Source organism: Phascolarctos cinereus, unplaced genomic scaffold, assembly GCF_003287225.1.
Source record: "Phascolarctos cinereus isolate Bilbo 61053 unplaced genomic scaffold, phaCin_HiC Scaffold_5;HRSCAF=322, whole genome shotgun sequence".
In the NCBI taxonomy this organism is placed as follows: domain Eukaryota; kingdom Metazoa; phylum Chordata; class Mammalia; order Diprotodontia; family Phascolarctidae; genus Phascolarctos; species Phascolarctos cinereus.
In genome coordinates, this window is record NW_027555958.1 from 306,621,033 (window position 1) to 306,648,558 (window position 27,526).

The 27,526-nt window shown below is 37.5% G+C and overlaps 1 protein-coding gene across 2 annotated transcripts in view; it reads left to right on the forward strand.

Annotated features, from left to right (window-relative positions):
• UTP18 (UTP18 small subunit processome component) overlaps positions 1–21,093 on the forward strand; it is a 44,103-nt gene extending 23,010 nt beyond the window's left edge. For both annotated transcript variants that reach the window (XM_020972586.2, XM_020972585.2), the window contains exons 10-14: positions 5,274–5,397; positions 11,176–11,350; positions 14,426–14,568; positions 18,423–18,462; positions 20,985–21,093. In XM_020972586.2, coding sequence (XP_020828245.1) covers positions 5,274–5,397; positions 11,176–11,350; positions 14,426–14,568; positions 18,423–18,447 — 467 coding nt within the window. In that variant the 3' untranslated portion in view covers positions 18,448–18,462; positions 20,985–21,093. The remainder of the gene's footprint in view (positions 1–5,273; positions 5,398–11,175; positions 11,351–14,425; positions 14,569–18,422; positions 18,463–20,984) is intronic.
• The last annotated feature ends 6,433 nt before the right edge of the window (positions 21,094–27,526 follow it).

Sequence of the window (27,526 nt, forward strand, 5' to 3'; positions counted from 1 at the left end):
GATGCAGTTCTTGACAAACAAGAAATGTATTATTTTTCATGAAAATATTTGCCTCATTCTGTTCCTGTAGCCCACCAACTCTGCCAAGAGGAGGGAGGTATGTGTTACTGTTAGTTTTCTGGAGTCAAGATTGATTATTGCATTGGTCAGAGTTCTGATGTCTTTCACTATTGTTTTCTTTCACATTGATGTAGTCCTAGTATAAATTGTTATGTTGGTTTTACTTATTTTGGCAATAAAATTCTTCCCTAATATCTCTATATCCTTTATAGTTATCATTTCTTATAATACAATAATATTCTCTTACAGTCATATACCACAGTTTGATTACCCTTACTCCATTTGATGGACAGTCACTCTTTTCCCACAATTTTTTGCTTTTATACGCATGCAAATGCTGCTATAAATATTTTGTTATATTTAAGAACTTTCCCTTAGAAAGGTCTTTGGCCTTGAGTATTCGCGCAGTCTTGATATCATTGGGTCAAAGGGTTCAGTTTAGTGACTTTCCTGGTATAATTCATAATTGCTTTCTATATTCCCAACTCTGGTATATTGCACTATAAAGATTAGATCAATTCACTGGTCTATCAACAGTGCAGCAATATGCCTCTGTTCCCAAAGTCCTTCCCACATTTACCATTTTTATCTTTTGTCATTTTTGCCAGTCTGATTGGTATAAGGTGAAACATTATTTCAATTTACCATTTCTATTGTTTTTAATAATTTTAAGCATTGTTTCATATAGTTGTTGATAGTTTGTATTTCTTTGAAAACTGCTTCTTTTTCTCCTTTGGCCACTTAAATGTAACAGCCCTTAACAAGGGTGTCTTTGTGACTTCCTCAGGAATGAACACTAACCCTGCCTTGATGGAATGTAAGTTTCTTGTGGGCAAGGACTGTTTTCATTTTGCTCTTTGTATCTCTACACATTCGCACTATATTAAGAACTTAATAAATACTTTTTGATTGTGTCTACATTGAGCTCTGTCTGAACAAGAAATCTTGTATCACAAATGCTTTCAATAAGACACTATCTTCTTGGCATCTCGAAGTGTCCTTTTGACATGAGATTTAGGCATAGAACTTATAGCACTTTTTTCTTCTCTAGCTAGACCTGTGATTTTGTTGATGTGACAGATTAGAAAATCCTTTATAACTTACTATCTTACTGAGTTGGCCAGGGCACCTAGAGATTCAGTGATTTATTTTTGGTCATACAGTATGTGCCAGAGGCAGGATTTGAATTCAGGTCTTTCTGATTTCAGAGTCTTCCCTTTATTTACTATGCCATGCTGCTTCAACAACATGAAAGTCTTTTTAAAAGGAAGTGCTTTTCAAAATATTGTATTGGTGATGCTTTGAGGATATATGAGGTTTTTTGTTTTTAAAAAAAATGCTTTGGGAATTAGAAAGATATAGTTTATAGTGAGTTTCTGGCCTCATACATAGATCAAGGTCCAGTGATGGAGCACCTACTGCATAATTTTAATGCAAAGTTCTCAGTTTGAATACATAAGACTGGTTGGGAAATAAAGGTTGGTGGTGGGACATTCCATGTGTGAGTGAAAGGTACAGATAGGGGATCTTATTTTGTACAAGAGAGTTGGGGGGTTGTCACAATTAGCCCAGTTCTATTAGTAATCTTGTTGTTCAGTTTTTTCTAACTCCAAATGACCCCATTTAAAGTCTTCTTGGCAAAGATACTGAAGTGGTTTGCTATTTCTTTTTCCAGTTCATTTTATAGAAGAGGAAACTGTAACAAACAGGTTGAAGTGACTTGCTCAGGGACACACAGTAAATGTCTGAGGCTAGACTTGAACTTAGGTTTTCCTGATTCCAGGCCCAGTGATCTATCCAGTGATCTTAATCTTTTCCAAAAAATCTTATCCAGACCCAGTAATTTATGTAATGCTAAAAATACTAAAACATTTTGAATAATGTAAAATGTTATGGATTTAGAAATTCACATTTAAATAAAGAAAAGAGGAGATAAAAATAACTGGCCAAATAGTACAGTGCATTTTTTATTGTCCATGGGGTCACAAAGAGTTGGACACAACTGAATAAACAATAACATTTTATATTCAGCTGCTTCTTCTCCCTGAACGTTGTAAAATGTTCTGAGGAAATAAATGATTTTAGGTAATCCCCAAGATACAAAGGTTCTTTACCTTGTTTCTCTCTCTGCCTATTTTTGTTTCATTGCCGCGCCCTGGAATATGGGTGGCAATAGTTTACAAACTAAGCTTCTAAGATTGGGATTTCTCCATGTCATGTGTCTTTGATTACCCTCCGAACCCTTTTGCCCTGTGACCATGAGAGGTTCTATTTGAAGAACATACTTGTTTTGCTCTGGTTTAAAGGTGGCTTGGGAGCAAACAGTGTAATTATAGAAGTTATAAGTACAAAAAAAATCATCTTTCTAATTTTTCTTGATATAAGTTTAAAGTGTTAAATGGTTTTTTCTACTTATGTTTTTCTGTTGTGGACCTGGAGTGGTAAGAGTGGGCTTTTATTGTTCTTTTTTGTTATTTTACTTTACTTTTAAGAAAATGTAGTAGATAGGGTCCTGGATTTGGAGTCAAAAACAAACAAACAAAAACTTGAGTTCAAATATCATCTCTGATGCTTACAAGGCAAATCACTTATGAGCTTCAGACAACACTCTACAACCCATGTCCTAAATCATATATTGGATCATTTGAACTCTGTATCTGGAGTGAGTTCCCACATACTGAAGAAATACTGTATCTTTTGTGTATTTTCATATAACTTACTTTTACAAACACCTCAGTGACTATCCACCTCTCTCTGTTCCTTTGGTTCCTTAAAGAAGCAGTATTCCTTTCCTTCTGGTCTTCAGATTCACCCTTAACGTTCACATTTAAATGAACTAGCCTCCTTGAACTTGGAGTCCATGAAATTTCCTGTGTTAGCCTTTTATTTTATAGCTGTAGGATAGCATACATACCCTGCTTACTTTTCCTCTTGGCTTCATCCTCTTTTAAAAATTTTTTTTAAAAAAAGAAACAAAAGAAACAAAGGTAAAACTTCAAGCTCTTATGTATCATATATTTTATGGAAACATATTCTTTATTTCCCCCCCACTTAATAGTATTTTATTTTTTTCAATTACATTTAAAGATCATTTTCAACATTCACTTTTATTTATAAGATTTTGAGTTCCAAATTTTTTTCTCCTTCCCTCCTGTCCCCCTTCCCCAAGACGGCAAGTAATATGATATAGGTTATACATGTACAATCATATTAAACATTTCCACGTTAGTCATGTTGTGAAAGAATAATCAGAACAAGAGGAAAAAACCATGAGGAAAAAAAAAGGGAGCAAATAGTCTGCTTCAATCTGTATTCAGACTCCATAGTTCTTTCTCCGGATGTGGATAGCATTTTCCATCATGAGTCTTTTGGAATTGTCTTAGATCCTTGCATTGCTGAGAAGAGCTGAGTCTATCAAAGTTGGTCATCGTACCGTGTTGCTGTTACTGTGCACAATGTTCTCCTGGTTCTGCTCACTTCACTCAGCATTCATGTAAGTCTTTCTAGGTTTTTCTGAGGTCACTTGCTCATCATTTCTTACAGCACAGTAGTATTCCATTACATTCATATTCCACAACTTGCTCAGCCATTCCCCAATTGATGGGCATCCCCTCAATTTCCAATTCTTTGCCCCCACAAAAAGAACTGCTATAAATATTTTTGTGCTTGTGGGTCCTTTTACCTTTTTTATGATCTGTTTGAGATACAGACTTAGTGGTATTGATGATCAGAGGATATGCAGTTTTATAGCCTTTTGGGCATAGTTCCAAATTGCTCTCTAGAATGTTTGGATCCATTCACCACTCCACCAGCAATGCGTCGGTGTTCCAGTTTTCCCACATCTTCTCCAATATTTATCATTTTCCTTTTTTTGTCATATTAGCCAATCTGATAGGTGTGAGGTAGTACCCCAGATTTGGGAAACATATGCTTTAGAAAGCAAGAGGAGAGCTAGAAATTTTTTTAGGCCTGTGGTATAGTACCTGATCAGACAAGTGATCGTTAACTTTAGCAGAATTTGTTCACTTTTGAGCGAGCTCATGAATAGACTGTCTGGTGACAGATTCCACAGTCCGCCTTGGATAGCCCATTCCAATGTTTCACTACCCTGAGGTTCCAAAGTAACTCATTTTTTTCCCACAACTTATGCTCACCATTTCCAAATTCCTCCTGGGAATACCAGAAGAACTACATCCTCTCTTAGTATGTTTCATCTCTGGACAATTGTCTCTTCTCAGACAAACAGCATAAAATAAATTTGTTTTCTCTCTGTTATATGCTTTAAGGGTTAGGGTGTTTTCCTCATATACTTCTGTCAGGTAGGTATTTCTCTCTCTCTTTTTTTTTTTTTGCAGATCAGGAAACTAAGGTTCAGGTTAAATGACTTGCCCCTTGTCACACAGTTGTAAGTGTCAGAGTCAGATTCAAACCACAGTCTGTTTTAGGAAGTTTTTGGTGTCTCTCCTTTTGTACATTACTGATCCCTAGTTTTTTGTTTGTTTCTTTTGCTTTATGTAAACAGTTTCACAATAGCAGCGAACTCTCAGTTATGCTCTTTATTAAAAAGTTTCCATTTTAATTCAGTTCAACAAACTATTAGAATTAGTATGGTGCTTCTCTGTGCTAGGCACCAGGCATACAAAGACACAAAAGCAAAATAGTCCTTGCCTTCTAAGAGCTTTTATTCTACAGTGGAGAGAAGGTGGTAAGATACATAAGCTTAATACATGGGAGAGAGGAGGGATTAAATAAGCTCTTTGGCTTGGTAGATGGCACTAACCACAGGGATTTTCAGGGAGGGCGTTGTGGAAATGGTGCAGGAACTGAGTCTGAAAGGGAAGTGCAGGCATTCCAGGGGTGGAGGATGACCTGAGGCAGGAGGGAGGATTTCATGAGTTTTGGGTCAAATTTTGAGAAAATAAGAGGGCTTATCAAACTTGTAGGGATTACTAAATTTGGCATCTAAAGCCCTGATTTATTATCTAAAAACCCAATGCTAGTAATCCAGCATGAAATATAGTTACTTTCTCATCACTGACCTCGGTTTAATTTGAGGTGAAAGCTGTCTTCTTTAGCTGTCACAGGGTGTCCCATATAGTGCTTACTGTATGTCCATGTGGTAACTCTGGAGTAGCTCCGAGGACCCATGGGTTTATTTGCCTCGAGATTATAAAATTGTAATGTTACCTTTCCTCTTGTGTTCCTTCTTTCAGTGGATGGTGAAGTTTACATTTGGGATGTGAATACCAGGAAGTGCCTGAATAAATTTACTGATGAAGGGTGTTTGCGTGGATTAAGCATTGCTGTGTCTAGGAATGGACAGTATGTTGCTTGTGGGTGAGTAAAGATAAATGGTTGCAGCCTCTTAGCACCTTACATTAATTGATGATAATGCTAGATATCTTAACTTAAGTAATGCGTTTGCTCCACATAGAATTCAGAATTCTGTTTTGATGGCCTAAATTCAGATATATCTTTTGCTTGTTATTGCCATAACACATGACTTAATTTAGTTTTTCTGTATAGCAGGTGTTGAACCAGTAAAATGCAGGGTGAGCTTATAATTGTATTTCATTTTATAATTGAAGTAACAGTTTTGCCATGTCCTAACATTTGTATAACTGTTTTTACCCTTCTGCTGCTGGAGACCCAGGAATGGGTCATTGACCTTGTGCTGTATAATATTTTTAATGCTTTCTTGGATGAAAGTTTAGATGGCCTGCTTGTCAAATTCGCAGATAGCACCAAGCTTAGAGGGGGTTTTAACACATTGGTTGACTTGAGTCTGACTCCAAAAAAATCCTGATAGGCTAGAATAGACTGAGAAAACTATTTTTTATAACAAGTAACTTTTTCTAAAGTGATGTGAATTTTGCTTTTCTATTCTTATCACTTTCAAGTATTTCTTCACTATTGAAGTTTTTTTTTTTTTAAAAAAGTGAGCATTTTTTTCCCTCTCTATTATCTCTTTCCAACTTAAAGTCTTTTTCTGGATTAAAAACAATTTTTTTTCCTGCCAAAGACAAAGTTTATTAAAGATCCGCCATATTGGCCAGACTCTTCAGGACTCTCTTGAGAGTCTGTGAGGTATTGGCTAGATTCTGAGAATCTGAGCAGTGGCTAGATTTTAGGAATCTGAGCACCTTAATGGAGACAAGATGGACCTTATTTACAGAAAGACTGTGGGAGGGGGGCAGCTAGGTGGCGAAGTGGATAGAGCACTGGCCCTGGATTCAGGAGGACCTGAGTTCAAATGCGGCCTCACTTACTAGCTGTGTGACCCTGGGCAAGTCACTTAACCCCATTGCCTAACCAAAAAAAACCCCCAAAACAAAAAAAGAATGTGGGAGGGATCTAGGAGTGGCCAAGTAGTTTGAGGTGACTGGAGAAGGGATCTAAGGAAGATCTGAATGGGAGTGGGCCAGTAAGCTGGAGTGAACAGGACTCCTGGGACCTGGACAGTGGCGCCTAGCTAGGATGAAATGTGGGAAATGGCTGGGGACCATAGGGAGGGCTTGGCTATGTTAAGGGTAACAGAGAATTGGAAGATTGAGTTTAGCCACAATGAAAGGCTAATTGATGGAATTATAGTGTCAGGCAAATGCCAGAGATTTGGCCAAGTGGGAAGTCCAGGGTTTTTCCTTTTTGGGGTCTAGCTCCCATTCTTATCATTCCCCCCTCAAACAAATGGGACCCAGATTCTTTTGGGGTAAGAGGCGAAGGTCTTGTTCCGTTTCAAAAGAACATAATGGGGAAACTGTGTCAGGAGGCTCCCATTCTTAGACTGAGGCTAAAATTATCCTCTCAGCTTTTCCTAGTGCTGACTTCCCACCAGTATCGTATTTTCTGAGTAGCTTGTGGCATTTCTCTCAGATATGGTAGATTATTGATTATTGATGGATTATGGTCCATCAGATAACTCAAAATAAAATCCTAGGAGCTTTTACCCCAAGCAGCAAGTTTCATTAATCACAGTTTAGGAAAAGCTTTTCCAGGATTTACATCTCAAACTTAAATTTGTCCTGGTGTAAAAAGCCAATCACTAGAGATTTCTGTACACTTGCACATTCTCAGCAAACCATACATAATCCAAATAAGCTTTTTGGCTGGTTTACACATTAAAACAATAACCAACAGTAAGGAAATTATTTTAGCGGTAACCAACGTATGACAAGTTGCTTGACATAACTGATACAAAAAGTTCACCAATTTGAAAAAAACAAATTTTTTTCACACAAAATAGTGTAGCATAGTGGAAAGAGCACTAGACTTGGAGTCACAAGGCTTGACGTCTCACCTTAACTACAGTTAAGGCAGATAGCATGTTTTAGGAGGAAGAGCAGAGACTGGAAGTCAGGTCTTTGTGCCCTGGGCCTTGCCATTTGCAAACTGTAATCTGGCAAATCAGCTGACTTCTTTGTACCTCACTTTCCTCATCTGTAAGGTAGGTTTTAAAGAATTTCCCCTCAGTTAAGACTTTGTAAGGATAAAAGGGTAGATGTGAAAGCCCTTTACCAAAGTATGAAGTACTAAATAAGCAGAAGGAAACTGTTGTTGACATTACTTTATTACTGATTCCCGAGTTTGAGCTCCACCTTGACTGTTCTAGAGCTTTTCCTTCCCAAAGAGTCAGCTTTTACTTTACTGAGAGGATTGAGACTATCTGTAGTGCAAATCTGTTTCTGAAGCTATCCTTTCATCCTTTTCTCTAGTCTCAGAAGAAATGCCTCTCCGCTAAGGCTAGCTATTCCGCTTAAGCTTTTATTCTACTCCCTCGCTTCCTGCTTCCTGAGGACCATGTTTTCCGCTTTGTCCTGCCTCTCTGTAGCATTTTTCATCTGGTTTTTTTTTTTTGGCCAGTCTTTCTTAATCTGTGCTTTCAAACATACACAGGTTTCTCCTAGATTTAAAAAGCAAAAACAAAAAGTATTCCTCTCCTGGTTCTGCTGCTATTTCTCTCTATTGCTGGACTTTACTTTTTTCTTTTAAAAAAAATTCTCTTTTAAAATTAGGAACTAGAGAACCAACAATAAACATCCTTATGGAAAAAAGTACAGAAAAAAGGATTGTATATGAAACCAAGACTGTCTTATTACATACAGATTGTTTTTAAGTATATTAAATTTAACCTGATAATTTGAGTACTACTTTGCTTGTACCTGTTTCTCAGTTTCTTTTTGTTGCTCTCTTCTGTAAATTAAAAAAAAATTGACATTCTTTCTTTTCCTCCTTTTCCTTCTCCTCCTTCTTCTGAACTATAACTTCCCTTCCCCCCAGTCACAATCCAGGAAACAAATTAATTGAGGAGATAACATGAGAACAGTCGTTCCTATAATGAATATATACTGTAAATGGGAGGCGGAAGGAAGGCACTAGCATTAAGAGTGATTGGGAAAGGCTTCTTACAGCAGATGGAATTTTAGCTAAGACTTGAAGGAAGTCAGGGAATCCAGGAGGCAGAGGTGAGGAGGGCAGAGGGATGGAGTCAGAAGATAAGGAGACCAGGATCACTGGATCACAGAGTATGTGGATGGGAATGAAGTGTTAGCAGTATGGAAAAGTAGGAGGGAGCTAGGTTGTGAAGAGCTTTAAAAGTGAACAGGATTTTATGTTTGACCCTGGAGTCAGTGGGGAGCCACTGGAGTCTATTGAATAGAGGAGTGATATGATTATACCTGTACTTCAGGAAGATCACTTTGATAGCTGAATGGAAGATGAACTGGAGTGGGGAAAGACTTACTGAAGAAGACCAACCAGAAAGCTATTGCAGTAATTCAGGCTTGAGGTGATAAGGACCTGCCCCAGGGTATTGGCAGTGTTAAGGGAATAGAGCGAGATGTATATGGGAGACTGCAAAGGTAGAATCAACAAGATGTGGCAACAGATTGAATAATGGGGATGAAAGAAAGTGATGGGTCGAAGATGTCACCTTAGTTGTCAGCCTGGGTGACTGGAAGGATGGGGGTGCCCTCTCCAGTAATAGGGAAATTGGGACAAGGAAATGTGTGATCCAGTGATACCGGCCTCCTTATCTCCTGACTCCATGCCTTTGGCCTGTTTCTCCTCTACCCATCTCAGTTTTGCCTCCTGGATCCCCTGATTTCCTTCAAGTTATAGCTAATATATTTGTAGAGAAGGTTAATGAGTTCAGTTTTTGACATGTTGAGTTTAAGATGACTGTAAAACATCCAGGAAGAGATATCCAAAAGGCAGTTGGAGATACAATACTGGAAACATTTATGCACTGACTCTTTCTGAAGATATATGTCTTGTTCTATAGCTCTGGTACATCACCTCTCATCCAAGAGATGGGAAACATGCTTCATCATCAGTCTTGTGGATTCTCGGTCATTGCGTTGATCAGAAATCTTTAACTTAAAAGATTTCTTTTATAATATAGTAGTTATTGTATAAATTGTTCTCCTGGTTCTGCTTACTTCACTCTGTTCTACTTCACACAGGTTACCCCTAGGCTTCTCTGAAACTGCCCATTTTGTCTTTTTTACCTTGCAGTAATGTTCAGTTACACTAACATGCCATAATTAGTTCAGCCATTATGAATTTGATTGGCACCCACTTTATTTCTAGGTCTTTGCCTCAGCAAAAGTGCTACTGTAAATATTTTTGTATATGTGGGTTCTTTTCCTCTTTTTTGACCTCTTTGGAATCCGATCACTTCATCAAATAGTATGCATTGTTTAGTGACGTTTTGACTGTAACTCTAAATTGCTTTTGAGATTAGTTGGTCTGCTGCTCCACCAACAGTGCATCAGTGATTTCTCCTCTCAGAAACCTTCCAGTAACTGTTCTTTTCCATATTTTGTTATCTTTGTTAACTTGTTATGTAGAACCTCGGAGTTGTTTTAATTTACTTATATTAGTAATTTGGAGAATCTTTTCATATGGTTATTGATAACTTGGATTTCTTCTTTTGAGAGCTATCTATTTGTACAACTGTTATCTCTTATTCTTAAATGTGCACACATATCAATTCCTTGTATATCTTGGATGTCAGACCTTTAGGTTTTTTTTAAACCAATTAACTTTCTCTTCTAATTCTTTTGGTTTGTTTGTGCAAAAACTTATCAATTTTATGTAATCAAAATTGTCCATTTTATATTTAATGATAAAGGAATGAATGAAATGCCAAATGCCTAAAAATAAAAAAATGAGCTCCTTGAGACGAGCAGCTGGCTTGCTTTTCTATTTGTATCTATAGGGCTTTCTACTTAGTCAGCATTAAAAAACATTTTCATTCATTCATCTAAGAAAAGGTTTCTGCCCTCAAGGAATTCACAATCTTACTAAGGATACAAGAATTAAATCCATGAAATTGCTAGAGAACACTCTAAATGCTAAAATGTTTGATACAGCTTTAGCTGACATAAAAATGTTGACAGTGGAAAGATACAAATATGACTTAGTGGTGTCAGGGAAAATCTTTCTCTTTTAGTAGGTGACCAGTTTCTTAACTACATTACTACACTTTTAAGGCTCTCCAAAATAGAATTCAAACATTTGCTACACAGTATTACCATTGTGTCTAGCAAATTCCCACACCTGCTACTCTCTGAGGGTTGATTCTCTAAATGAGGCTGTGTGTTGAGCAAGAAATAGGACCAGGGATGGAGGATGCTGCTATTCCAGGTAGAGTCTTTTGGGGTTTCCCAGTTGCAGAAAAAAAGATAAGAATTGCCTACTTGAGACTTAATGTAAATGCTTTTGATCTAATTAGCACCTGATTGGTTTTGTTGTTATTTAATATGCAAAAGTAACCATTTTTCTTCTCATAATTAAATAATGTGTTAAAATATGGGGTTATCTCTTCCGTTTTCTGAACACTTTGATCATCCAAAAAAAAATTTGAGCTTTTATCTGTGGGTAGTTTAGTTGAGCTTTGTAGAACTGACAAGTTTAATAGTACTTGCCTTCTAAGGCTATAAATTAGTGTCCCAATATCTAAGAATAGCTCCCAGTTTCCCAAAGATTTTGTGAATGACAGTCAATATCTGTTTGTGTCCATTTGTGTTCGTATAGGTTGTAAAAATTCTTATTGCACTCTTCTGGATGATCTGAGTCTGATATTTGCTTTCTTTTTCTTTTTTTCTTTCATAGTTCTAGTTCTGGTGTGGTAAACATCTATAACCAAGATACTTGTCTCCGAGAAACTAACCCGAAGCCAATAAAAGCCATAATGAATTTGGTTACTGGTGTTACTTCTATGGCCTTCAATCCTACTACTGAAATTCTAGCTATAGCTTCTAATGAAGTAAATGAAGCTAGTAGATTGGTAACTTTTTAAACTTTTTCTTTTTTAGTGTTGTTAATAGCTCTTAATTCAAGTTAAAGATTTGAAAAGGAGGTTGGAAATTAAAATACTGGTTTAAAAAAAAATGTGAAAGCATACCTGCCATATCTTGGCCAGCTCTTGACACATAAAGTGTGTGAAACTGAACCCTTTGCACCTAGCCATAGGCCTAGCACATAACAGATGCTTAATAAATGTTTGCTGTGTGATTGGCAAAAGGTCCTAGTCTGGAGACTTCCCAGGTTGGACATAACCTTAGTACTCAGGTATTTCAGATGTCAGGGTCATATTTTTGGCAAAGCTGCATCTTCATCCTCAGTTTAGGTGAATATTTAAATGATTTTTTCCCTGCTTTTTAAAAAATTAGTATTCATATTGCCATTCTCTATCTTGAAATTCTTTGAGGATATTTTCCCCCTCAAGTATATAAGGGAAATATAAAGCTCACATTTCCTTCTTCCACAGTTTCTTTCCTGAATTCCTTATCTACATGATTGAAATCTATTTTCTTAGTAGGGTGAAGGGAAATTCTTATATTGCTAGCTTTAGAAATTTAAATACATTATGGAAAAATAATAAATTTTGATATCAACATGTCATTTTTCTAACAATCAGTGGTACAGTCAAATAGATGGGGAAGGATAAAACTACTGCTTTTAAAGAAAATCTGTTTCGCAAATTTGTGTTGTTCTCTTGCATTTAGCTAACCTTTCCTTATTTTAATGGTAGCAAATTTTTTCAGGAAACTTTGGGATCTAATGTTCACAGAATATATTCTAAAAGGTATATAATAGTGTTCTGTCTGATTTTCCTTAGTGGTCATGAAAATGTACTGGTTTTTGATTGTGGAAAAATGGCAGGTGATATTTGTTTTTAAAATGCCTATTTTAAAAATAGCTACATTATTTTAAAAAAATAGTTAATGTCTAACAAAAAGAAACCAAGAATGGCAGTGTCCTGATGTATCATTGAAAGAGTGTTAAAAGAAGTCAGTTGTTGGACCCCATTATATAAAATCACTTTAAAATGATGCATACTTTTCTGTTATCTAACTACAGAGTAATGTTTATAAATCCAAGACATTATACCAATAAGAAACACGGAAGTGTAATTATTTGGGATTTGGTATACTGAACAGAGAAAACGACTGAAGGACTTTTTCATCCATTAAATTGTGTACATCCACATATAAAATGGTCTTCATTTGTGGACTTCCGACCTTAGCATACCTAATTGTTTCGATAACAGCAGCTTTGGAGTGAAAAGGAATTTCGTGGATCGTAATCATCAAAGCTTTATCTGGATCCCTTTAATTAAATCTACAATTACAGCTTTTAATTTGAGGCATATAATAGAGTGGGGGCAGGAGAAGACCATAGATTTCTATCCAAATCAAATAATTGGCTTTAGACAAATATTAACACAGCAACAGGTTGCATTGAAGGACATCACAAGTGGTTATTACTAAAATGGTCAGGAGTCTTTAAAAATGCTTTCAATGATTAGAGTCTAAAAACATCCACAATGGGAAGCAAAGCTTTAAAAATAATTAAAATTACTTACTAAGTGAGCCAATTTGGTGTTTACACTTTTGGTCAGAAGGAACACTCTTCACCTCCACTCTTCTTGGCTGGCAACTAATTTTATTGTTATCAGAAGCAAAATGTAGTTAGGGAATTAAATCTCCTAACCTCCCCCATATCATATAATACATCCCCAAACAAAATACAAATCATTTTTGCATTATCCATCTTCATTAGTACTCATTAGCATAGATACTCAGGTAGTTGATTGTTTTCATAAAATGTTTTTGACATTCAAGCTAGTTGCTCAAGGAATCTGGAGAGAAAATAGAATTTTAGAACTTCAGCAAAAGTCAAATTTGAGGCTATACCAACTTCTTTATGGATCCAAACCCTCTGAGGGTGAATGCACTTAGCATTAGCAACGCGCCCTGCAGGAAAAACCTGCATAGAGTTAAAATTAAGTGAACTTGTCTGATATTCTAATGTGAACACTCCCTATAAATTCTTTACATTTTCTGATAGTCAGTAGCTACATATATTGGGTCTAATAAATACCTGGGCAGAGAGTTTAATTAAGTAAACTAAACAGTGTAATGCATTTTAACTAGCACTCCACTGTGAAAATAACCTTGACATGATGGTATACAGTCTTTTCTATAAATGTGTAGACTTGTATGAAGTGAAAGCTGACAAACTGTTAAGGGAAATCACTGAATAAAATTTGTGTATGTGTTTGTCCGTATCCACTTATCTCTGAGCTAAGCTGTTCAAGTGTGTGTCTCTCTGATCTGTATTGTGGAGGGAGTGGGAAGGAGGAAGATAATATAGAAGAGACCATGGCAGAAAATAAGATTTGGCTGCTGGGGATAACAGTACTTGTTACTCAACCTTGCTTTATCTCCAGATACGCTATAACCCTCCTGTGGTGATAGGGGAAAACATAAATATTTATTTAGTCATTGGATACATCAGGTTCTCATGACTTACTCGAATCTGTAGGCCAAAAAGGGTGCTTCACACATTTGCAAATCAAGTTAGATGTGAGAAAAAAAAATCTTGGAAGATTCCATGTGAATTATGTTGGCATTTCTGTCATGTACAGAAGTTATCTCTGTAATATTAGGTCTCTGTTTGCAGTTAGCATTCTTATAGCAAGCTGACCTGTTAGGTAATCCCTCATCATCATTGTCATCCCCTTATCGGAGAATCTGCCATGTGATTATTCCTTCAGTAAATTCTTGCTGGATTTGAATGAAGTTTCATGACTTTAAGACATTGATAGACAATACTGTCGACTCTCCTGTATGTTCTCTATATTTGTCTCAAAATTTAAAGTTGGCTTAGCTGTGTTAAATTATAAATCAAATAACACCTAAATCTAGTTTTAATGTAGGACCATTGCTGCATTTGGAGTACAAAGTTTAATGCACAATTAACTTTTTAGCTGCTATGGGAAGGCTAAATGAGCATTAAAATTGAAAAAAATTTTCAATTCTTGCTGTTATTAAGATAATTTTATTATCTCTTGCAGGTTCATCTGCCTTCCTGTACAGTATTCCTAAACTATCCTATGAATAGAATTAAGCAGATCTTTCTCGCTCAAACGCTGGACTTCTCTCCTAGAAGTGGATATTTTGCACTGGGAAACAACAAGGGCAAAGCCTTACTGTATAGGTAAGGTGTTACTTAAAAAGGCTTAAAGTCTCACTCAGCAAACTGCATTTGAAAGCAGGGGGTCAAGTATATCATTTAGCACACTTGGTCTTTGATGAGTGGTATTGTGTTCAGATTATGACATCTGACTTTAGCTGTGCTCTATACTAGGCTTTTTATTGGCAGAGAAGTTTAACATGTCAGTCATTTATAAAAGAAAATCAAAATACTAAAAGAAACGGAAACTGTGGTTTGAGTGCCTGTGAAATGCTTCCTGAGTAGTCCATGAAGGCAAGGAACATGGGTGATAGACCCCAAACCTTTCATGAGAGGGCCCTTGCAATTTATTAGCTTATTACCTTTCATTCAGAATGTGTACTTCTGATTCACCAGTGCTGATATTGACCTAGTCAGCCATGTCCAGAGCAACCTCAAGGTGTAAAGTGACTTGCTCTAGGTTTTTTTGTAAGTTAGTTGGTGATAAGTGGTAAAAGAAGGACTTGAACCCAAGTCTGAGGTTTTCGCAATGTACCGCATTCCCTTGTTCCTTTAACCCCAGTGGGTAATGACCTTTCTTTTTAGAGTTTCACATAGCTCTTTATTTGACTCTAATTTTTCAGTTGTTGTATATATTTTGTACTGTGGCTATTTGAGTCTATATCCCTTGTCTTGCTTCATTAGGGCAAGGACTATGTCTTATCTAAACTTCGTGACTCATCTAGAGTTTAGCTCAGTGTTCTGTACACAGTGGGTATTTAGTAAATATTTTATTAGGTTGACCTGAACGTGTAATGCTCTGAAAAATCAAGTTTTATTGAACATATTGAAATTACCTGCACATATAAAGCCTTAATGATGGCTAATTTTAAGGGGGATGAAAACTTGTATGCCCAGCCTATTTTATGCTTCCCACATATATTAGCTAGAAACCCAAGAATATACCAGGTTTAATTGCCTGAAGGTCAGAAGACGTAGATATTCTTCAGAGAGAACTAAACAATTTTCACCAGAACATCTGTGATGAACTTAGCCTCCTTTCCTCATTCCTGGACATTAAAGAATAATATGTACTTCTCTGGCATTTAAATTCCTTTACAATTTGACTCTGCCTTTCTAGGCTTATTTTTCCCTTTCATTTGCTCTACATTCTAGACAAATTGACCTACATACTATTACACATGGCATTCCGTTGCCCTTCTTTATACTTTGGATGGTGTTTCTTCCTCAGTTTACCTCTTAGAATCTCTAGTTTCCTTCAGAGTTTAGCTCATATGCCATCTCTTACATGCTCCTCCCCCCCACTCTGCAGTTGTCTCCACTTCCATTCCCAATGACCTTGTATCAACATTTTTATATTTTGTTTTCACCTTATATGTGTGCATATTTCCCCCCCATTGTAAGTTACATGAAAACAGGAGCCCTTCCTTCCTTCCTTCTCCTAGCACTTAGTAAGAACTTAGTAAATGCTTACTGATAAATCAGTTGTAGAATGAATCTTTTAAAAAAATCTGCAACTCTAGAAGTTAGGAAAAGGAAGACTTTAAGAGGGTTTGGAGATATTCCGTCTCTGTAAAGAGAGTGTAGGAAATTGTAATGTGGCTGATTGTTTTAATTCCAAAGGGACAAAAAGCTAGTCTAGGAAAATCAGTGATCCTATAACTTTGATTCCAAAATCAGATAATTTTAAAAATATTTTGTTGGGAGAGACAAAACAGAGAAAGGAAAAACTACCGACTGATACCCCTAATGACCATTGCTAATATTTTATTTACAGTGTTTATTTACAATGTACAATTAGGCTAAAACAACATATTAGATTACATACTATAATTAGGTTGGGTTTATACCAGGAATCAAAGTTGATTCAGCAAAAGGAAGGTTGTATATGCAATAAGCCATGTTACTGACATAAGTAATAAAAAACATGTATATAAACATGTCAGTGGATACTGAAAATACTTTTTTGACAAAATCTAGCGCTCATTTCTGTTAAGAATTAGAAATCATAGGACTAAATGGATCTTTCTCTAATACAGTAAATAGTATTTATCTAAATTCTAGAGCAAATATGTGTAATAGAGAAGAAGTATAGGCCATTCCAGTAAGATCAGATATAAGGCAAGGATGATACCCATTACCACCACTACTGTTTTAATAGTGCTAGAAATGCTAGCTATCACAATAAGACTAGAAAAAGAAATTGAGGAAATATAGTCAAAGAGAAAATAAGATTATCTTTTTTTTAACAGATGATCAGATGATATGCTTGGAGAACCCTAGGAAGTCAACTAAAAATTTTATTGAAATAATAATTTCAGCACTTTTGTAGAGTATAAGATAAATCGACATATATTATGTAACAATACTGGGCTTATGAACCAAAGAACTCAAAGAAAGAAGAAAAAGATTTACATGTACAAAATGTATTTATAGCAGCTCTTTTCATAGTACCCCTGAAATTGGAAACTAAGGAGGCATCCTCCAATTGGAGAACGGTTAAGCAAATTGTAGTATATGAATATAATGGAATATCATTGTGCCATAAGAAGTAATGAAGTGGACAGTTTCAGAGGAAACTGGGAAGATCTTTATGAACAGATTAAAAGCAAAATGAGCAGAGCTAGGATAACAGTTTACACATTGATAATATAGAGAAAAACAACTTTGAAGAATTGTAGATCTCCATTTGACACAATGGTAAAGGATGAGGTTGAAATACCCCTTATTTCCTGAAAGAAAGGTGGTGAGTTTAAGATCCAGAAAGAGATATATACTTTTTTGGACATGGATGGTGTGGGAATTTGTTTTGCTGGACTACCAGGTCCTACTAGGTATGTAATGAAAAATTTTTTTTCAGTTTTGAAAAATTTTTTTTGCTTGGTGTAGTTGGGGGGGGACAGATTAATTTTAAAATGTTTTAAATTTATAAAAATAAAAACAACTTCAGAACTCTGTCCCATGCAGTGATCAAGCATGAATTCAAAAGAGTGGAGGAGGACACATAACACTTCTGAACACGTTTAGTGTGCGAATTGGTTTTGCTGGGCTATATTTGCTATGAATTGATGGATTTGTGGGAGAGATTTTAAGAAATTTGCTCAGTGGTAGGGGATGGTGGTAGTGGGAAGGACAGATTAATTAAAAAAGATCACTTGTTACTTGAAAAAATATCTTGGTTAGAAAACTGTGCCATCTCATCAGTGAAGGTTCTGTTTGGATTTATTGCCTTCTGAACATTTTCTCTAGCCTCTGTCTATACTCTGAATCACAAGATGAAGTTGATTGTAGTTTATATTTAAGTATTTTGTTTTTTCCAGTTTCTGTGTATGTAATAAGATCTTGGTAACCTTTTTCTGTGGAAACTGAAATTGCCACTGATTTGAAATGTAGGTACCAAACATTCTACACTAAAGATCTATTCAGCAGGTGTTTTGAATTTCTACAGCATTTTTGTCACATAGAAAACCTCACCCCCCCCCCTTTTTGGCAATTGGGGTTAAGTGACTTGCCCAGGGTCACATAGCTAGTAAGTGTCAAGTGTTTGGTCTGAGGTCGGATTTGAACTCAGGTCCTTCTGACTTCAGGGCCAGAGCTCTATCCATTGCACCACCTAGCTACCCCTTTTTAATTTCTTCTTTTTTTTTAAACCTTTTTCCATTTTTATGTTCTAGTTTGCCCCTACCTGTGGGAATCTGGACTAGGTTCCAAGTAACTTAAGTCCCCAGATAGTATATATGCTGATATTTTTGGTTAAAGTTCTTCTGTGGAAAAAGAATGAATCCTCTCCAAGAGCCATGGAAAGTTTCTGAGTTCTGATTGACACATGAATTGTAATACTTTGTGAAATGGCTAAATCATTCTCTTACCTTTTTCAGGTTGCACCATTATTCAGACTTCTGAGGAGGGTTGTTGCAGGTAAGAAACCTTTTTGTTAACTCCCCTGGGCCAAAGGTTATGTTCATTGCCATTGATGGACAAAGGGATTTGAATTCTTTGTATGGGTGTGAACATGTGGGATGCATTTCATCTACATTTGGGAGGAGCTACTTATTTTGAATGTATAGGAAGTAGAGAAGGAAGGGGCTGGTTACCTTGCTCGAGATAACCTTAGAACAATTCATTGGAAGTCACCTGCAGATTATAAAACACTGGTGTAGTAGAAAACACAGTGGACTTGGGGTCAGAACTGGATTTGAATCCCATCTGGGACATTTACCAGCTTTACTTTCTTTGAACCTCTGTTTTCTCCTTTGTAAAATGGGGTAATCGCATTTGTACACTTTGCCTTTCACAGGCTTGTGAGGAAAGTTCATCATAAATTCTATATAAACTATCCCCATGGGAAAGAATCATCTTGTTATACTCTTCTGATAGGATTACTTTATGCTGTTGCATTCAGTTATTGGTGTATTTTAAGAGGATGTGAATATGATAATAATAATAGTAATAGCTAACATTGACAAAGCAACTACTACGTGCCAGAGCACTTTACAATTATTATCTTGTTTGATCTTCACAACAACCCTGGGAGGTAGGTGCTATTTTTATCCCCATTTTTACACATGAGGAAACAAACCAAGGTTAAGTGACTTTCCCATGATCACACAGCTAGTAAGTGTCTGAGGCCAAATTTGAACTCCAGTCTCGCTGACTCTAGGCCAGGCATTTTTTTTGATACTACCCAGATGGGTGACTAGACTTGTGGAGAATGGAACCCTTATCATATAAGGAATAGTTGAAGGAACCAGGAGCATTTATCTCAGAAGACCAGGTGTTGTCTTCAGATTTTTGAGCGGGGGAGTACACCTTTGTTTAACTCCAGAATACAGAGTAGGGATTGATGGGTGAACGTTCAGGAAAAGGAAAGCCTTTCTGGTAGCTAAAGCTATCTTAACAGTGTATCAAGTTCTCATCAAGTACTATGTCACCAGATGTATTCATACACAAGCTGGGCTACCACTTGTCAGGAGAGGCAGTGGAAGGTAATGGAAAACCTGAGTTTGAGACTTTGGGCAAATAACATCATTTCTCCAAGCTTCAGATTCCTTATCTGTGAAATGAGGGTAGTGGATTAGGTGAATATGAGCTCTTGTAATTCGGGGTGTGAGCTGCATAACCTGTGCAAATCAGCTTACATTTCTGGACTCCAGCGTCCTCATCTGTGCGATGACTTCACGACCTCTGAGATCCCTCTGGCTCTATGTCTGTGCTTCCAAGAGTCAGCATGTTGTCCGGAGAGACAGAGTCCTGGATTGAAGGCACAGGACTTGGGTTCAAATTCTGGCTGTGCTACTTCTTACCTGTGTGATCTTGGAGAAATCTTGCCATTCTCTGGCTCTCTTTTTCTTTATCTTTAAAAAGGAGGAGAAATCTAAGATCTTTTCCAGTGGGAAATTTTATGAATTTAACCTGATTCTGTAGAATGTATTCTTATATTAGCAGTCTTTAGGCAATTGCAGTGGATAATCTTTAAGATGCCTTCTAACTTGATTCTGTAAATGATGAAATGTTTTACCCAAAGGTGGCCAGTGCTACAGATTAGCCATTTAGCATGTTGCTGTGGCAACTTGTCTTTTGATTAGTTAAAATCAAAATGTCATTATGAACAATGGAACAATTACACAGCTAACAGTAATTGGCACTGGTGCGTAGAGCATAGGGTTCAGAAGGCATGACATAAATAAATGTAAATAGAGTAAAAATTTGAGGACATTGGGGTTCTCAACCTTTTTGTGTTGAGCAACTTTGGCTGCCCACAGGTTACTAGTGCCTTGGTGTTTCCCCTTTAGAAGTAATAGCCTGTTTAGGGGAGGGCTATATATTGGTCCCCACAGCTGACATTTAAAGTGACAAGAGGGAGGAAAGCTCCTTTCTTAAACCTTTAGTCTGGGTGTTAATAGTCACTTTAATCAAGGAGCTTATAATCTACCGGGGGTGATGTGACACGCACCAAGGTAGTGTGTGGCAGGTGTAAGTATGTAGGGGTGGATTCATAGTAGTCTAAGAAAGTGTGAGGAAAGAGAAAACACTCTCATCTGGAAGGGTCAGGGAAAGGTTCTATAGGGAGCTGCCTGCTGCCTGAACTGAGCTGACAAAAGAAAGATTTCAAGGAGGCCTTGGCATCCTAGGCATTGGGGGTGACTGCTCCCTCAGGTCATGACTTGAAGCTCTAGTGAGCTGCCAGGGCACAAAGCACAAGAACCATTCTACTGGGACAGTTGATGACTACGGCTCTTTGGGGACAATTGGGCTGTTTAATGCTGGGAGGGCTCAGAATAAAGGAGTGCTTAACCAGGTGGGTTTCATTAGAAAAGCGTATTCTGGAGGAGGATATGAATTGATGTCCATCCTGCCTATGCTACACTGTCAGTGCATATTTTGTTTATTGATCTCCAACATAAATTAATTCAATATCATCTCTTGTTTTTTTTCCTCAGATCCAGTTAAACCACAAAAGAAGTTCTTGCTGATATCTTTTTTATTGTGTTTTCTAAATATATGTTAATAAAAGAAAGATAATAAACCAGCTGTGCTTGTTTAAGTTAACAGCAGTGTTGTCTTAATAATCATAGTGACTTTGTCTGCAGATGAGTGGGTCCCCCCTCATTTTTAATGTATGCATTTTAACTCTCTGAACGCGAGAAAATAGAAACACCTGCTTGTATTCAGGAATAATATAAACAAAAGCCTCACCAAACAGTTATCTCTGCCTAGTATTTTCCTTCCTTCTTGAATGATTGCCTTTCCTCAAGACCCCTACTCTAACCTCCTTTCTCTCAGATGACTTCATCTCTTATTTTGCTGAGGAGATTGAGGCCATCTATCATGAGCTCCCTCGTCTCCTGTACATAGCCCCTCTAAGGTTCTGTCCTCTTCCATTCTGTCATTTTATTTCAGTCTTATAGGATGAGGTAGTCCTCTTCTCTATGAAAACTAACCCTTCCACTTGGGTCCTTCATCATCTTCCTTCTTATTTCCTTAAGAACCTTGCTCCATGTATCATTTTCTGTTATCTTTTCACCTTCAGTTTCTCCCTCCCTGTTAGCCCTTTTTCTTCTGCTTATAATCATAGTCAGGGCTTTCTATATTAAAAAACGTATCCTCAGGTTCAGATACTTTCTCGCATTGGTGGCCTCTCCCTCCTTTTTGTGGTGTCTCTCACCCCACTATGCTGCTGAAACTGTACTCACTGACTCGATAATTACCAAATCCAGTAACCTTTCCCTAGTTCTCATCCTTCTTCCCTTTTTTGGCCACCCAACCTCTCCTGGGATACTTTAGCCTCTTGGCTTCTGAAATACTGTTTTTTTTTCTGCTGACTCTGCCCTGGCAATCCTGTTCACTTCTGTAGTTTCAGTAGTCACCTCTGTGTAGGACTCTAAGGTCCTATACCTAGTTTCTCCCTTGGCTTCAGGCTTAAATCTTTATTTGCTTGTTAGGTTTCTCTATCTAAGATGTCTCATAAATATCTCAAAACTCTGCATATTGACAGCTAAGCTCATCATCTCTTCTTTCCTGTGAAACAGTCCCTTCCACCTTCCTTTTTGTGTTGATGGCATCTAGGTGTGGAGTAAGTTATATTTGAATCTTCTCTTTTCCTCAAGCTTGCCATCTCCCTTCTTCCCCTTCTACCTCCTCTGCACAGATTTTATTGTCAAGTCTACCGATTCTACCTGGTATCACTTTCTAGTATTTCTGGCATCATTTATGTTTCTTACCACTCCCAGTAGGTCAGGCCATTCATTACCTCTCACCTGGGTTATGGAGTAGTAGCCTCCTCACTGATTTCACTGCCTTTTGTCTCTGGTCCATTTTATACCAACTGCCACCATAACCATATCACTCCCCTACTCAAAAACATTCAGTCTCTTCCCCACTCCAGTGGCTATTGGATAAAACATCAACTTGTTCTTCCTAGTCTGCCTTGGACTTTCGTTTTCAACCTTATTTGACATTATTTCCTTTCAAATTTGAGGACTAGCTTTTTCCTTATCTTTCCTTGTCTTTTCTTCCCTCTAAATATTTGCGCAAGTTATCTTCCCATGCCTTGATTATGTACTCCTTCCCCCCCCCCCAAATGTTTGTACAGGTTATCTACTCATGCCTTGAATATACATTCTTTTTTCCCCTCTGCTTGTGGAAATCCTTTCTTTTGATGAGCCAGCTCTTATTTCCATGAAACCTCTGATTTTCCCCCTCATCAAATGAAAACAATCTCATACTTGTCTTGAATTGCCCTCTTACACTCTGTTTTTCTCCTTTGCTTCTATTGCATTACCTTTTATTCTATTTGTGTATATATACATCTTGACTCCTGTGTTAGGTCTGTAAGGTCTTTGAGGGTAAGGACAAGGATGGTGGTATTTTTCATTTTTGTATCCACAAAGTAAGCACTTAGAGTTGCTGGTAGATTTTGAATGCTTAAACCCAAATTATTTATTAGATGGTGTAGTGGATAGAGTGCTGGACTTAGAGTCAGGAATACCCGAGTTCAAATCCTGACTCAGACACTTACTATATGATCCTGGGCAGGTTTCTTAACCTCCCAGTCTCAGTTTTCTCACCTGTAAAATTTGGATGATAATAGCACCTTCTTCATAGAGTTGTTGTGAGTCTCAATTAAGATAACATTTAAAGCATTTTGCAAACCTTAAAGCATTGTATAAATGCTAGCTATTATTGTAAAATAAATGATAGTTATGCTTAGATAATGTGATATTTCTCTTAATCATTTTATGTGCTCCCTTGATACTTCAGTAGATCATTCTGTGGCTCTTCTTTATGCAGATTCTAGCCTATCCATGCCTTTTCTTCAAATAAGTGATAGGCTTGAAGTTAGAGAACTTAAATTCTGACTCCAGGGCTTACTGGCTGAGTGACCTTAGATAGTCACTACATCTCTGCCTCATTTCCTACATCTGTGGCCTGAAGAGCTTGATCCAGATTTCTAAACTCTTAAATTTTATGAATGCCATCCTATGTGATTTATTTCTGTCTTTTCCATAGATATAAAAATTTCCTAACATAGTGGAAGCTTTCTTGCAAGTCTTTAATTGCAGGATCTTGAGTTGAAAGAGACCTCAATGGCCATGTTATGTAATTCATCCCTGAAAAAGAATCCACTTACAGCAGTTCTGAGAAGTGGTCATCTGCCTTTTGTTTAAAGGCCTTGGGGATGAATGGGGAGGCTGGGGGTGGTACCTGCTACTTCCTGAGGAAGCCCATTCCATTTTAGTATAACTTTATTCTACAATAACTAGGATAACTTTTTATATTTTTACATATGTCAAGCTTATGTGCTCTGGTTTGCCACCTGGAGCCAGCCAAGCAGAGGAAGTCTTCCTCTTTCACATGGTAGCCTTTCAGATGTTGGACAACAGCTATCAATCACATCTCCACTAATCTCCAGGTTAAATGTTCCCAGTTCCTTTAACCTGGCCTCATGGCATGATCTTGAGGCCCTTACTGGTCACCCACTTTGGATTCTCTCCAGCTAACTAAATGTTCTTCCTAAAATGTGGTCCCATAACCTGAACACAGTCCTGACCAATGAGTACCAGCACACCATCAAGCTGACGTCCCTCCCCCACATAATATAGCCACCTTTTTTGGTTTATTTAGAATGCTCAGTTTTTCTAATTCTTTCAAGAAGGAATGAATGAATAATTTTAAGTGCTTACTATTGTACACAGCATTGTGCTTCAAGAGACATTTAGCATTTGGAAAATGCAATCATTGAACAGTAGTGAGCTTTTCATTTGTGGTATATCTGTCCCTTCCCCTCCTTTCTCCCCTTTCTGTATCATATTCAATGGCCAAAACACTGACAGATTTACATACTCTAAAAGTAGACTTGTCATGTTGTTTCCTTATTAGGTTGCTAGAGGGCAGCATTGGATTGTGTAATTGGGTAGCTGCTTGGCTGCTCATAGGATTTTCTCCTACCACCTTGTGCTTAGACCAAGCTAAATCATCATTCATTTCTGAGATGGTCACCAACCAGTCTATTTGCCTTCGTCCTGTGTTGTCGTCACTAAAACCCTAGAGTATTGGCTTGGAAACAGATTGTTTACCAACGATTTTCTGTTTAGTAATAATTTTCAGTCTCTGGAAACCAAGGGCATTGAAAGGGCTCTTATTTTTTACAAAAAGTGTAGAAAGGGAAGTTGAACTTTACCCTCTGCACTTTAGAATGTAAATAGCACAGGATGGAAAGGGACTGGATGGTTTGTGATTTATGAGAGTAGTGGTTAGGATGGCTTCCTGATCTAATCACAAATCTTTCAAAATGGGAAGCACCTACTGTGTGCCAGGCACTGTGCTAATCACTTTGCAGATATTATCTCATTTGATCCTGGGAGGTACATGTTATTATTATCTCTATTTTACAGGTGAGGAAACTGAGGCAGCGAATGGGTAAGTGACTTGCTCAGAGTCCCAAAGCTAGTAAGTTTCTGAGATCGGATTTGAATTCATCTCTTCCTGATTCCAGGCCCAGCACTCTATCCACTCTACCACCTAGCTGCCTTACAGGGAATTTTATCCTTTTCTTGTCTTGGTAATGGGTCCTTAGTCCACAACAAATTGTATTCATCAGAACATTGTAATTGGAAGAAATCTTAGAGGTCATCATATCCAACCCTCTCATTTTACAGAAGACAGGTTTGGTGTCTTAGCTCTATGGTTTACACAACTAGTGAGTATCCAAGGAAGGATTTGAACCCAGATCTTTTTTATTTCAAATTCAGTGTACTATCTACCACCTTCCCTCTTCAAATACAGTCTCGTTTCTCCTTCAAATGGGGAAGTGAGATTACTGATTCATGTACTTTGTACCACCTGTGGTGGTGAAGGATTCAATTTATCCATGTTTTCTCTATTGCTCTGCTTTCTGACTGATGGCAAGATGATTAATAAGAGAGTGGTACAGTTTGTAGGCGTTGCTGAAGTAAAACTTTAATTTGAGCGCTTTGGCTGCTGAAAAGACCTTGATTAATGATATCTGCAGACCTTCCTTTCTAGAGTCTGGGATCTGATCATTGTTGATCAAACCTACAAAGGGGTGAGATCTGAGACCTTGTTGGGAACTGGGTGCTGTAGTGGGCAGAATACTGAACTTGGAGTTAGAAAGACCTGAGATTAAAACATGCCCAGCCACATGACCCTAGACAGGTTATTTAACCTCCCTGAGCCTCCCCTCCCTCATCTGTAAAATGGAGAACTTGGACTTCATATTTTCCAGCTCTGAATTTATGCAGCTGAAACAGCATGTACTTCTTCCAGTTTTGGGGTGACCATCTTATAGTGTGAGATAGCAATTACAGTTATCCCTTCCACATCTAGACTTTCTCTGTTAAGGTTTTGATATATGAGAAATTGGAATTTTTTGGGAGTTTTGCAGAAGCCACAGGCAACGCAGAAAAAGTTTAGGAACTCAGAAATGCATAAACTATATGTATAGTATTGTATAATAACAACTGAAATTTCAAAATAAAATACTGTAAACATCCCATAAAAAAGAAGGGGCAGCTGAGTGGTGCAGTGGATAGAGTACTGGCCTTAGAGTCAGGAGGATATGAGTTCAAATCTGGCTTCAGACATATAACACTCACTGGCTGTGTGACTCTGGGCAAGTCACTTAACCCCAACTGCCTCACCAAAAAAAAAAAAAGTTGTAAGAAAAAGAAAAAAATTCAGACTTCTTTGGTATGAATGGAGGGCCAAAAATTTTTATGTGGACTTTCTGGATCGTGGGGTCACCCTTACCTCTCATGATATGGAAGGCATAACTGTGCAACTGTGTTTCATCATGAGATATATTAAAGCACTCAGGCTTGGAAATTCAGGTCTTTCACGGACCACATTCAATCTTTCTAAGACATAGTCTATGAGCCACTGAGCATCAGACTGATTTTTGTTGCTGTTTGACTTGAGATAACATCAAGGACCACATTGTGGATGAAGAGACCCTTGTCTCAACTGGATTTTAAATTTATTCTTCCCATCTAGTGAAATAACACTATTGTAATTGGAAGATTCTCCCCCACCCCACCCCAAACAAAAACAAAAACAAAATGTAATGTACATCTTTTGTGTGAGGACCAACTTGGCTCTCTTTTAGGGTGTGGTTCATTGTCAAAAGTTTGGCCACAAGAATGATGGACTTATGAACTGCAGTAATTCATAGAAGACTAGTAAAGTGAGAAGGTGTGTGTCCCTGGGGGAATGTCCCTGCCAATGCAATGACAAATTCTTGAAGGAGTCAGGAAGATCCTATACCATGTCATATCTGTAAAGGGAGAGACTGGAAGTTTGGAGACCACTTATCCTACTTTTAGGCAAGAAGAGAGTATGTGGCCTTGGGCAATGGAAATGTGAGAGGGCAACGCCATTTTGCCTTATGAGGCAGGAAAGGCAGTGTCGTGTAATGTATGAAAGTGCGGGATTTGGAGTCAGTGGACTTAAGTGACTGGATGAGGTTTAACCTCTGTGGGCCTCAGTTTCCTTCTCTGTAAAATGAGGGGGTTATAATAATAACAGCCAGCATTACATAGTGCTTTAGGGTTTGCAAAGTGCTTTCCAAATATTTTAATCATAAAATCTCAAGGAAGTAAGTGCTATGTTTTGTTGTTCAGTTGTTTCTGTTGTGTCTGACTCATTGTTGAGTCATTTTTCAGTTGTATTCAACTCTTTGTGGCCCCATTTGGGGTTTTCTTGGCAAAGATACTGGAGTGATTGAGGAACTGATGAGGAACTGAGGCAGACAAAGTTAAAGTGACTTGCCCAAGGTCATACAGCTAGTCAGTGTCTGAGGACACATGTGTCTGTAGAATACTAGTTATAAAAACAACAGCAAGATGGCAACTTGTCCTAGGACTATTTCTATCTAAATGAGACCTCTTTAAAAAGATGAAAATGAAATAATAATCACTATTATTATAATTATAATCTCTTTAAGCTTCAGCTTCAGGGACTTTTT